The sequence below is a fragment of the Notothenia rossii genome, assembly GCF_949606895.1.
Source record: "Notothenia rossii genome assembly, chromosome: 8".
NCBI classification, from domain to species: Eukaryota; Metazoa; Chordata; class Actinopteri; order Perciformes; family Nototheniidae; genus Notothenia; species Notothenia rossii.
This window is the reverse complement of record NC_136906.1, coordinates 80,078,063-80,091,793: the sequence shown is the minus strand read 5'-3', so window position 1 is coordinate 80,091,793 and position 13,731 is coordinate 80,078,063. Positions and strand designations below refer to the sequence as shown.

The following is a 13,731-nucleotide window of genomic DNA, read 5'->3' as shown; positions in this document are numbered from 1 at the left end:
AAGATGGTGGAGGATGGAGGGATGCTCCATGATGTCTTTTTTGGTGGTGACTTTTTGGTTTATTCCAGAAGTTGGTTTTCCATGATCTGATGATATTTGAGTCAAACTTCGGTCACACCTCAGGTCAAGAATATAACTTGGTGCTCGAGGCATGAAATATAAAAAATGTGAGATTGTAGATTTGATGTTCATTGAAAAAAAAGTTTGAACTTTAGGGGGATTCTGCTTTTTGACTTTTTGGTTTAATCCAGAAGTTGGTTTTCAATGATATGTAGTCAAACTATGAGCTGAAGGTCTTGACCTGGCAGACATTTAAAAACAATGTTCCTGAAAGTATCCTGAATGGTGGTTCTTATCAAGTGAATAAAAGTAAGGACTTATCGGTGGTCACTCCTCCGGTCAAGGAAGTGACTTGGTGCTCGAAAAAACGTTGGGGGTTCACCTTTTTTGGTTTATTCCAGAAGTTGGTTTTCCATGATCCATAGTCCATGGTCACCCCTCAGGTCAAGGAAGTGACTTGGAGCTCAAAAATGAAGTTGGTTTTCAATGATATGTAGTCAAACTATTTGCTGAAGGTCTTGACCCGGCAGACGTTTAAAAACAATGTTCCTGCGAGTATCCTGAAGATCAGAGAGGCGGTTCTTTCTCTGATTAATAAAAGTAAAGACTCATCAGTGGCTGGCTCAAACCTTGGTCACACCTCCGGTCGAGGATTTGACTTGGTGCTCGAGGCATGAAATGTTACAAATGTCAGAATGGTAATTTGATGTTCATGGAAAAAGGATTCTCCATTTTGGGTTATTCCAGAAGTTGGTATTCCATGATCTGCTGTTTGTTGAGTCAAACTTCGGTCACTCCTCCGGTCAAAGACTTGGATTCACCTTTTTTGGTTTATTCCAGAAGTTGTAGTCAAACTATTAGCTATGAAGGTCTTGCCCTGGCAGATATTTAAAAACCATGTTCCTGCGAGTATCCATGGTTTCTTCTCTAGTGAAGGAAAGTAAAGACTCCTCAGTGGCTGAGCAGCCGGAGGCGAGCGAGCCAGCCTCCCAGCAGCGAGGTGGGCTTGGTGTTGGACATCGGAGGAGGGGAGGCAGCAGCAGCAGATGATGATGATGGGGGGGCGGAGGGCTTCTTGGACACCCCCTCCTGGTAGGGGATGGTGGAGGAGTTGTGCAGGTTGGCGTTGATGAAGCACTGGCTGCCTCGGATGTGGTCGACGCCGCGGACAGACGGGTGTCCTCGGTACGGCAGCGGGAAGCACGGCTCCTCCTCTGGGATGGAGCTGATCCCCTCGTTACTCAGGTACCGGTGCAGCACCTCCTTGTGACCTGTGGGGGGGGGGGGGGGAGAGGGGGATGATGAGGGATACAAGTCTGGAGAAAACGTTCCTTTTTGTGTGAGTGTCTCTAATGGGAAAGATAGCCTCCTGCGAGAGGCTTCAGGAAATAACATTTACATGTTTTGCCCTGTTGTTGTTTATCGGAGTCACTTATTTAAACTTGTGACAATTCACAATGTGATCACAAATACAGTTTAAAAAATATATATATGTCTGTTTGTTTAGACATCATGTTACTAAAAGCAGACCGATGTCATTTATTTGAAGATTATTGTTTGAAAGATGAAGTCATGTGTAAATGACTCATAGCCGTTACAGCTGCCGGCAGTTGAGTTCATCTTATTGTTCGCGGCTGTTTGAGCTTCGTTCGAAAAACTGTTAATGTGTCTTTGTTTAACCGCTCTGACTTCCATTAGCAGCCTGATATCACGCACGCACGCACGCACGCACGCACGCACGCACGCAGGCACGCACGCACGCACAGTTCCTGAAGGTGAATTTACCAAAGTTAATAATCTACGAGGGAAAAATCTGAAGCACGCAGCGGCGGTTTGTCCCGGCTGTTAATGAGACAGACAGGCGACACGTTACTGATAACGCTCAGATTACAGCTGAGGCTCACCTTTCCTCCCCACAGGCCGGCAGGACGGCTCTCCTGAGGACGACTCCACCGGCATGGAGACCGGACGAGGTTTACCTGTGGGAGCAGACACGACAAGTTTATATACGGTTAAAAACTAAGATATGTTTTAAAACTGGTGCCTGTTGTGTTCAGGTGAACGCTCCATGTGTTCAATAAAAGAACGCTTTAATAGCAGCACACTGAAAGCGGCAAAAAGGCAAAACTGAGTAACCGTTAATAAAGTGTGTGTGTGTGTGTGTGTGTGTGTGTGTGTGTGTGTGTGTGTGTGTGTGTGTGTGTGTGTGTGTGTGTGTGTGTGTGTGTGTGTGTGCTCACAGCGTGCAGATGATCTCTGTCTGAGGCTCACAGGGATTGGTTGGTTGTGTTCCGGCGGGCTGACGGGAGTCCTGTTATCTTCGGCGAACGTGAAGCGCCGCCTCACGTCTGCGTCCAGACACGAGTTGGGAGACTTCGGCCTCATTTTGACTCCCGAAGTCACGTTCATGTTCCCGTCTCTAACGAGGGAATCAGAGCGATTAACACTCACGTTATAACACCTGAACATCCATATCATTAATAATGTTCTATGATAACGTGCAATTACGTATCTGCCACTACGTTCTTTTGCACTACTAAATAATACTGTTGATATTTACATTCATTATGTCACCGTCTGTTTCCTGTAGATATTTAATTGCTCTTTTTGCTGCTCTGTTAGTGTACAGTTTTATTATTATGCTGCAGTGTTTATTCTATTTTTGTAACTCTGGCACGACATAAATAAATAATAAATAAATACAAATGATGTATCTAATATAAGTAAGTCTTCATAGTGGCCAAACGGTGGTACTACGGCTCCTGTGTCAGTCCGTGACATCACTGGGCCCAAAAATACTTCTTCCCATTGACTTACATTGGGAAAGAGACTGAGTACTTCTCCCACCTCTGGATAATACATATGGAAACACACAGGAACAAGCTATATGAAATATATATATATATATATATATATAGTCACAGAACTACACTGTAGCTATGTGCGAATGACAATAAAAGCCTTGAATCTTGAATAAGGTGATTGTGATTCTGTGAGGTGTGTGCACTCAGTGTGTTTCTCACATCGGTGTGTAAGGCGCTGCAGGAGGAGGAGGGACGTACGTTTCAGGCTGTCGGGATCTGTAAAGACCCGGAGCTCCTTGAGAGGTCTGCAAACAAGAGAAACAGACATTTTAAAGGTCCCCTATTATCCTCTCCGTCATCAGTATAGTACAGGTCTCAGATATATCCAGAGCCTGTCTCTGATTGGCTGAAACCCCAAACAGATCATGGCAGCATTACCCATAATCCCCTCTGTTTCAGCCCTGTTTCCAAAGTGCTGATTCTCTGTCGGTTACTTTAGATGAAAACAAGGAGCCCCTCCCCACGCCCCTCTGAGAGACATTTAGTTACAAAGAACTCAATGGTTTCAGAGTCTCTTTCCACAGAGGGGACACATGTTGATGTAGAAGAGACATGGAGAAGAGGGGACACATGTTGATGTAGAAGAGACATGAAGAAGAGGGGACACATGTTGATGTAGAAGAGACATGAAGAAGAGGGGACACATGTTGATGTAGAAGAGACATGAAGAAGAGGGGACACATGTTGATGTAGAAGAGACATGGAGAAGAGGGGACACATGTTGATGTAGAAGAGACATGAAGAAGAGGGGACACATGTTGATGTAGAAGAGACATGAAGAAGAGGGGACACATGTTGATGTAGAAGAGACATGAAGAAGAGGGGACACATGTTGATGTAGAAGAGACATGAAGAAGAGGGGACACATGTTGATGTAGAAGAGACATGGAGAAGAGGGGACACATGTTGATGTAGAAGAGACATGAAGAAGAGGGGACACATGTTGATGTAGAAGAGACATGGAGAAGAGGGGACACATGTTGATGTAGAAGAGACATGAAGAAGAGGGGACACATGTTGATGTAGAAGAGACATGGAGAAGAGGGGACACATGTTGATGTAGAAGAGACATGGAGAAGAGGGGACACATGTTGATGTAGAAGAGACATGGAGAAGAGGGGACACATGTTGATGTAGAAGAGACATGAAGAAGAGGGGACACATGTTGATGTAGAAGAGACATGAAGAAGAGGGGACACATGTTGATGTAGAAGAGACATGAAGAAGAGGGGACACATGTTGATGTAGAAGAGACATGGAGAAGAGGGGACACATGTTGATGTAGAAGAGACATGAAGAAGAGGGGACACATGTTGATGTAGAAGAGACATGGAGAAGAGGGGACACATGTTGATGTAGAAGAGACATGAAGAAGAGGGGACACATGTTGATGTAGAAGAGACATGGAGAAGAGGGGACACATGTTGATGTAGAAGAGACATGAAGAAGAGGGGACACATGTTGATGTAGAAGAGACATGGAGAAGAGAGGACACATGTTTATGTAGAAGAGACATGGAGAAGAGGGGACACATGTTGATGTAGAAGAGACATGAAGAAGAGGGGACACATGTTGATGTAGAAGAGACATGAAGAAGAGGGGACACATGTTGATGTAGAAGAGACATGAAGAAGAGGGGACACATGTTGATGTAGAAGAGACATGAAGAAGAGGGGACACATGTTGATGTAGAAGAGACATGAAGAAGAGGGGACACATGTTGATGTAGAAGAGACATGAAGAAGAGGGGACACATGTTGATGTAGAAGAGACATGGAGAAGAGGGGACACATGTTGATGTAGAAGAGACATGAAGAAGAGGGGACACATGTTGATGTAGAAGAGACATGAAGAAGAGGGGACACATGTTGATGTAGAAGAGACATGAAGAAGAGGGGACACATGTTGATGTAGAAGAGACATGAAGAAGAGGGGACACATGTTGATGTAGAAGAGACATGGAGAAGAGGGGACACATGTTGATGTAGAAGAGACATGAAGAAGAGGGGACACATGTTGATGTAGAAGAGACATGAAGAAGAGGGGACACATGTTGATGTAGAAGAGACATGAAGAAGAGGGGACACATGTTGATGTAGAAGAGACATGAAGAAGAGGGGACACATGTTGATGTAGAAGAGACATGGAGAAGAGAGGACACATGTTGATGTAGAAGAGACATGAAGAAGAGGGGACACATGTTGATGTAGAAGAGACATGAAGAAGAGGGGACACATGTTGATGTAGAAGAGACATGAAGAAGAGGGGACACATGTTGATGTAGAAGAGACATGGAGAAGAGGGGACACATGTTGATGTAGAAGAGACATGGAGAAGAGGGGACACATGTTGATGTAGAAGAGACATGGAGAAGAGGGGACACATGTTGATGTAGAAGAGACACACAGCAGAGGAGGTAATGATTGATTTATCATAAAACAACAGTAAGACGCAGGAGACGAGAAACCGCAGACGAAGCTCTTTCGTTTCCTTCCTCGTCTCTAAAAGATTCTGTATTTTTATAAACACAGGAACTTCACTCAGCTCCTTTTCTGCTTCCTCTAAAGTCCCCTAGAGTCCTGAGAACACGTCTGAAGGAGGTCAAGATGCAGAGAGGAACGAGTTCTGCTGATTTAAGATCCTTGCTGATCACCAGGAAGACATTGCGGTTCGTCCTTACAAACACTCAGAAGCACCGAAACCCGGCAGTGGCTCAGTCAGTAGGGGCTTGGACTGGGAGCCGTCGCCGCTTCAAGTCCCCGACAAGACCTAAAAATGGAGTGTGGACTGCTACTTGGAGAGGTCCCAGTTCACCTCCTGCCCTGCCGTGGTGCCTTTGAGCAAAGCACCGGACCACCCCCTTCCCCCCTCACTCCCATTGCTCCCCGGGCGCTGTACACTAGCTGCCCACTGCTCCTAGTACTAGACTCCTGGTGCTAGGATGGGTTAAAAGCAGAGAAAAAAAGTACGGCTCCGCCCACTTTTGGGGGAAAACAAAGCTGTCATTTGAACGGCGGTCAATTCAAATTCTGAAGTTTTTACCAATCCGATCGAAATGTAAGAAATCCGTGGATTTTCTGATCTTCAAAGAGCCCGATCACGATGGCCAGTCAGGCGAACAATTACATGAAATCATTGGAAATCTACTGTCGGGCTCGATATATGGTTAAATATAGCAGTAGGCGATCGATGTCCATAGATGAAAGTAGCATCTACGTCACTTTACGGCCCCGCCCACTTTTTGGGGGAAACCAACGCTGTCATTTGAACGGCGATCGAACCTGAAGCCACAGAGCTCTTCTGTTACTGTCCAATTATTTCCCGCCTCGCTCATGAGAGTAACAGCTGGTGAAATGACGGCCTCGCCTACTGATTTTAATTTAACCATATATCGAGCCCGATCGCCCATTTCCAAGGATTTAATGTAATGTTCGCCTGACTGGCCATCGTGATCGGGCTCTTTGAAGATCAGAAAATCCACGGTTTTCTTACATTTCTGATCAGATTGGCAAAAACTTCAGAATTTGTATCGACCGCCAATCAAATGACAGCGTTGTTTTCCCCCAAAAGTGGGCGGAGCGTAATTTTCGCTCGGAAGTGACGTAGGTGTTACTCTCATCTATGCCACCTTTTAAAATGATTCAACAGTGAAAACACGATAATATACTTTACATAAAAAGGTGGTGAGGGGGTCGAGTATAAGCAGGGGGGGGAAGTACTGTAAGTGTGGATTCCAGATGACTTCTGTCCTGAATGGTGTGAGGGACAGTGAGGTAAAGACAGACTGACTTCAGATCTGTTTTGAAAGCGCAGATTAGAAACAGTGGAGAGATTTCTCAGACTCCTATCTTCCCTAAACACACACATCCTGGACTCCTGTCAACACGAAGCCCTGAAGGCCACGTTGAGTGAGTCACCTTTCGAAGACGTCTGAGACGACGTTCGGACTGTTTCCTGTCTGTTATTATTTCCAGGAAAAGGGATGCATTGTTCCCACACACCTCAGTGGCTGCTGTGTTTAACGCTCGCTCACACACAGAAAAGCTTCGATGACAGAAGGAGAAAGCAGCAGAGAGGAGCTGTATTTACCCAGAAGTCACCACGGCCAACAGCTGCTGGTTGTTTTTGTTTATTTCCTCAGTAAAACACTCTGCAGGGGATTTGTTAAGCTGCTTTAATAATATTTTGCTCACTTTGGGGGGCAGATCTTCACAACAAGCGATCCATCACACTCAGGTTAGGCAAACAGCTGCCTTTATACACAGAGCAATATAAGCATTCAGGATCTGTGTCCAGTGTTTTATTCTTTCACTGTATTCTCTTGTCCTGCTGCCCTTTCTTTCTGTAATAGTCATTTTTTGGGATTCAGATGAATATAAAGAGGTCACAGCCTAAGTTCTGGTGATTGTGTTTGGATAGAATATTACAGTTAATGAATAAATGAATGAATAAATAAAGAGAAAGAAAGGAACAAAGATGTACAGGTTGCATGTCTGTCTGTGGTGCATTCAAGTACTGCAGAGAAACTGACTTATTGATAAACAAATGGACATTTTAGCTCCTTACTGACACACTACAGCAGCTGTTCCCAACCTTTATCAACTCAGGGTCCACTTAAAAACTCACATAAGGGGGGCTCACCTGTACGAGCGGCGGCCTCCAGCGCAGGTTTTTCAGCGGAGCGGGGGAGAAACCTCCCGATGACCCTGAAGGCCTCTTCTTCAGCAGCAGCACCACGCCTGACTCCGCCCTCAAAGCCTCCACCAGCGGCTTCAGCTGCCAGCCCACCTGGAGAGAGACGGTACAAGTACACACATCGAGTAGAAGTACAGATACTCGTGTTTAAAAATACTCTGGTGAAAGTAGAAGTACTGACTAAACTTCTTAGTAAAAGTAAAGAAGTATCAGCTTTGAAATGTACTTAAAGGTAGGGTAGGTAAGAATGGAGAAACCAGCTCGAGTGCGCTAGAACTTGAAAGTACGCAGCCGGAAAAAATCTGCCACTTCCTTCAGACTTCCTCACAGAGCCCCTCCTCCAACACACACGAACGCACACATGACCAATGAGGGCACGAGATAAGTTTGTGCACAGATGGAAGGCTGACAGGCAGGTAGGCCATCCAGTTACTTTACTCAGATGATTGGTTTTGCTTTTTACAGAACTACGGCTTCCACAGATGAATCTTTTTAATGTATTTATTGTCAAAGCATTCAAGATATTTATTGCTATCGGGATGTTAAGAGCATTCCATGGAATATAACAAGTGTATCTGAAGTGAATTACCTACCCAACCTTTATGTAAAAAGTACCCATAACTAGCAGCTGTTTTAAAGAGTACCTGACCTCCCTTTATATTAATAGAACAATAATGTCATTGTTAGCTAATGAATGTTTCCATGGTGACCAACGGCAACATGACAACGTTTTCATTGGTCCCTCTTCTTTAGAGAAGACCAGGAAATGATGGATACACGGATCGTGTTCAAATCAATAGGCACGCAATGACTCTAAATAATAATGATCACGCCACCAAACACACATTCAGACTAAAGGAACCAGCCTGTTTGGGAAATGAGAGAAGTAGAAAGTACAGGTATTTGTGTTCAACATGTAAGAAGTAGAAAGTACAGGTATTTGAGTTCAACATGTAAGAAGTAGAAAGTACAGGTATTTGAGTTCAACATGTAAGAAGTAGAAAGTACAGGTATTTGAGTTCAACATGTAAGAAGTAGAAAGTACAGGTATTTGTGTTCAACATGTAAGAAGTAGAAAGTACAGGTATTTGTGTTCAACATGTAAGAAGTAGAAAGTACAGGTATTTGAGTTCAACATGTAAGAAGTAGAAAGTACAGGTATTTGAGTTCAACATGTAAGAAGTAGAAAGTACAGGTATTTGAGTTCAACATGTAAGAAGTAGAAAGTACAGGTATTTGAGTTCAACATGTAAGAAGTAGAAAGTACAGGTATTTGGGTTCAAAATGTAAGAAGTCAAAGTAAAAAGTCATCAGATAAAATAAGTAGTGGAGTAAAGTATTGATACCAGAAAAATGTACTTAAGTAGAGTAACTAAGTATTTGTACTGCACTACTTCCCACCTCTGCACCTGGACCAATCACAGAGCTGAACACTTACAACTTTAAATGTATTTCTTAAAGTCCTGTATGGTCACAAAATGTTTTTATCGATCAAAATGAAATATAAAATATTACATATAAAGGATAAGGCAAGCATTTGCTTTCTTAATAGCTGTCAAAAGGTTAAGAAATTCTTACTCTCACTTGTTCACCTATTAGAAAAACTGAAGTTGCCAATTAAGGAATAAGCATATTTAAAGAAGGGGTTTGTTTTCGACAATATATTTAAAAAAATCACTGTTAAAATGAGACACAGACAACAAAGCACACGGTCAGAATCAAAAGGAAACACGTCTTAAAGTGTCATCCTCATAATGATATCTTATGAGACATTTGTGAGATGTCTGCACTTGGAAATGGAGTTATTTCTAAGTGTCCTTTGACCATCAAAGTCAGTGGTGTCAAACTCGAGGCCCGTGACTTCATTTCACGTGGCCCCCCAAGAGCTCTGAAAGAATATTATATATTTATTATACGGTTACATGCCGATTTACAGAAGCACGTTGCCCATAAACTACATGTCCCACAATGCATCTCAAATTTGCCTTTTTTTTAAAATCAGAATTTGACTTTTTTCTTCAGAATATGCATTTTTTCTCAGAATTAGATTTTTTTTCAAAACGTTGCTTTCCCGCCCCAAATTTCACTTTTTTTTCTTCCAGAATTTGGCTTTTCTTTTTAAACCATTTTGTGACATTCTCACTGAAGACTTGCAATTATTTGTCCTAGACTTCTGCTTTAAGACGTAGTTAATTATGAAGTTATTATCTATCTGATAATAATCCAATGCAGAGGCAATAATGTAAAATCATACATTATTTTATATATATTAAATATTGATATAGTCTTAAAGTTACAACCGGCCCTTTGAGTACAACCATAATTCCAATGTGGCCCGTGATGAAATTGAGTTTGACCCCCCTGGTCTAATTGGACAATGGAGCCAAATATGATATAATAATTTCCAGTTATTCTTGAGATATCACAATAGTAGGACAGACATACGGTAAATACTAGTCAGAAAGGTATCAGGGTGAAGATAGGGTCAGTAATCATGTTCATAATAACACAGCCAAAGGAGTCTCTTCTCACCACTGTCTGTCTGTTGACCTGAACCACTTCATCTCCAGCATGAATCCTCTGGGTCTTATCTGCAGGAGACTGAGAGGCAGTATCAGTTATACTCTCGTTAGAAGGTGAATTAAAGAGATGTAATGTCATTAGAAGTCTCCTCACGTTCTCTGTCGTTCCAGTGATGACGTGCAGCCCGTCGTAGGTGGACTTGATGTAGATACCCTGAAAGAGAATGTAAATGTGAATCTTGTCCATAAATACCTCCCCGTGGTTTCTCTCGATTCCTCCCTGCAGTGGTGGTTTCTCTGCTTGGATCTACATCTGGATCTGTTTTGGACTCGGTGCTGATTGTGGTTCACGGTGCAGCTCTAAAGGACCTGTTTACGCTTTCTCTGAGGAAGTTGGGGTTAAACTGTGGGACTTCTCTTCACAGTGGCCGGCTGAGTCTGGCTGTGAATAAAGATGTCTGCACTGTGTGTCTTTTGATGTATTGCTCACCAGTCCCTCCCCAGGCTTGACGTTGGGGATGTGAACCTCCTCCAGGCAGGACTGATCGCTCTTCGAGGGGTCAGAGGTCGCCTGAGCCGTCTTCTCACAGACGCCGTTCAGAGCGCGAGACTGAAACACACAATAGAGAAATAAAAACAAAATGTTTAATTCACAAAATAAAATGTAGTTACACGCAGAGCTGAGAGGATTGATCCATAGAACAGATGATCATCATTAAGGACAGACACGGGGTCCCTTTATCACTAACTGCATGTCGCTATAGCTATTATGTATAATGTGCATTTCTATATTTAAGTCATATTAGATTGATCTTAATAACCCAGTCAACAAAACCAATGGGTAACAATTCATTGAGGTCATTTTCTAGAGTAAAAACATCAACATTTAAGATTACCGTATTTCTTAAATTAATACATATTATTAAAAACAGTATTATATAAAATATGCCATTTGTCTTGGTCCTCTGTTAACTTAATACTTGTTTGTTTAGCATAACTAACGACTTTAAGAGATATGAGTCTTTGACACACTTTCTTGCTATGTTTTTAAATATTTAATTGACTATTTGCTTCACTAAAGTATGTAATATGACATTATCTGAATAAAAAAAAAAAATAACAGACATGAAATTGTACATATTGTAATATTAGTAGAATATTTGTTATATGTTTAATGTAATCTCATTATATATTGCAATACTTAGCGTTTAACTGGATCCTCACTGTGGTGGGTTAAATACATTTCTTCCAATGAAAATATGTTTTATCATCCGTTCATTTTCACTTCTCATTTTACTGGGTCTCTTCCCACTAATCAAGTTTCACATCCTCAGGAAGGAGCCATTGAACACTCTTTAAAAAGTGTAATATTAAACCACACAGATGCGTTTCTATTTCCTGTGACGGCGAGCATCTGGTTTAAAACGCTGAATCACAACCTGCTGTGGCGCTGAAGCCGTCTGTCCCTGACCGTGGAGTACTGAACCCTGGAGTGAGAGCAGCCAAGGAAAAAACGTACACATTTCCAAAAGAAAAACTCAAATATTCTCGGAAATTAAAGTCTGAAATGTAAGGGAAAACACTCAAATATATTCTTTGGGATTTAAGTGGTACATTTATGAGAGAAAAAAGCATTTCTGATATTGAAGCAGTAAAATGACAAGAAAACTATAATATTCTCTGAGATTAAAGTTCACCTATCATGCTGTGTTCAGGCAATAGGTCTCAGATATATACAAATATATAAAAAACATGTCTATGAAGTGTTTTGCTCAACATACCAAACAGATCACCCATTCTAGCCACGCCTCATATCCCTCTATTTCCCTTCCTGTTTCTAAAGTGCTGATTTGGGGTATAAAGCTTTAAATAAAAGGAGGGGGCTGAGCTCATGCGGGACCCGGCAGCTACTGTCTAAACTAAATCCTGCCGTGATGAAACGCCATATCATGGATTATCAAGGATTCTCTCTGAAACAGTATGGAGCTCAAAGGCTTTCTCTCTTGCCGGTTATACCACAAGGTGAGTTCCTTTTTACTTCCTGCTTCTTCACACACATGCTCTCCAGTACAGGTTAGCTCTGAGTGTTAGCCATGCTAATGTAAACACCGACCATATTACGTCCAAAACAGTCGGGGATTGTTTCCGATAGCAACGTTTCTGATAGGGCCGTGGGTCCACATTTCAGATATTACGTCATATCGGACACAAATCACTGTGACCTTTGTACCTGTGCTGGATGGACTATGGTGATCTGATCTATATGAATGCACCTGCCCATTGCCTGGAAAAGTTAGATGCCGCCTATCACAGTGCTCTGAGATGTGTTACTAACTGTAAAGCACTTACTCATCACTGTACCCTGTATGCCAGGGCAGGTCTGCCTTCACTAACTGCACGGAGGCTCAGTCATTGGTACATATTCATTTATAAAGCCATGCTGGGTAAACTACCTTTTATATCTGCTCTCTGATCTCTCCACGAATTGAAAGTACTTATTGCCTGAGATCTCATGATGTTGTTTTATTAAATGTGCCAAGTGCTAGGACTGTCTTAGGGAAGAAAGCTTTTAGGTGAGCAGCTCCACTAACTTGGAACAGTCTGCAAACATGTTTCAAACTGAGCACTTTGGTTCCCCTGCATCATTTAGAAACTGGGCTGGGTGACATGCTGTGTGATGCTCATGGTACCTGTCACTGTGAATAGAGTTTGTAAACTGTACCCTGTACATGATGTTGTATGTCATCCTTATTGTTGTTCTGCTGTTTTTATGTTACATGTGTAACTAATGTCCTGCAGGTCACCATTGAAAAAGAGATCTTTTGATCTCAAGGGGCTTTCACCTGGTTAAATAAAGGCTACAAACAAACAAACAAATCTGGATCAGCTCCGTTGTTCCCCCGTTTTTAGAGATTTGGGTACGGACGAAAAGAGAGAGGGTTTTATTTTCTGACGCTGCGTGAGTTCCCCGACACACAGGGGACACATGTTGATGTATAAAAGACATCAAGAAGTACATTTTGCATGATAGGTCCCCTTTAAAGCATTATACTTACAAGACAAAAAACTCACTTATTTCCGAGGTCATGGGAAACATTGAGGTGATGAAGAAAAAACAAACCTGCAGGAAATTACAAGTAAACCAAAACAACATGGCCCCCCCCCCCCCCCCCAGGAGGGCTCCGTCAGGCTGTCTTTGAACATGTTGGTGAGTTCAGCTGCTTGTTTATAAGTAACTGGGCATGAAACGGACAAACATGTAAAGCTACATGTTTTTTGAACGTTTTTAACCACACTGAGGGGGGGGGGGGGGGGGGGGGTTGTTTTGTTCACAGGCTTTTTATCTAGCTTTGCAGTGTTTCCCTATCTGTCACCTGGACAAACAACGTGAACAAAAGCCCTTCGCTGAGCCTCTGTATGTGTCTCTGCTGAATGGCCTGTGATGCTGTTAGTGGTGGGAGAAGTATTCAGATCATTTAGTGCAGGAAAGGTACTTTTAAGACGCTGTGAAAAAACTCCAGTAACATTAAAAGTCCTGCATTCTTAAGTAAAGTCTGTATCAGCGAAACGTAACAAAAGTTAAAGTGTTG

General features: G+C 42.5%; 1 protein-coding gene across 2 annotated transcripts in view; it reads right to left on the bottom strand.

The window, feature by feature from the left end:
* Nucleotides 1–1,000: 1,000 nt before the first annotated feature.
* The window catches only part of LOC307015269 (connector enhancer of kinase suppressor of ras 3-like), a 38,525-nt gene continuing 25,794 nt past the window's right edge, over nucleotides 1,001–13,731 (bottom strand). Inside the window, exons 6-13 of one of the 2 annotated variants that reach the window (XM_079643782.1) lie at nucleotides 10,632–10,751; nucleotides 10,296–10,355; nucleotides 10,152–10,220; nucleotides 7,566–7,712; nucleotides 3,084–3,169; nucleotides 2,301–2,479; nucleotides 1,965–2,039; nucleotides 1,001–1,331 (exon numbers count right to left, since the gene is read on the bottom strand). In XM_079643782.1, coding sequence (XP_079499908.1) covers nucleotides 1,012–1,331; nucleotides 1,965–2,039; nucleotides 2,301–2,479; nucleotides 3,084–3,169; nucleotides 7,566–7,712; nucleotides 10,152–10,220; nucleotides 10,296–10,355; nucleotides 10,632–10,751 — 1,056 coding nt within the window. In that variant the 3' untranslated portion in view covers nucleotides 1,001–1,011. The remainder of the gene's footprint in view (nucleotides 1,332–1,964; nucleotides 2,040–2,300; nucleotides 2,480–3,083; nucleotides 3,170–7,565; nucleotides 7,713–10,151; nucleotides 10,221–10,295; nucleotides 10,356–10,631; nucleotides 10,752–13,731) is intronic. The other variant, XM_079643783.1, reaches the window with a different exon arrangement.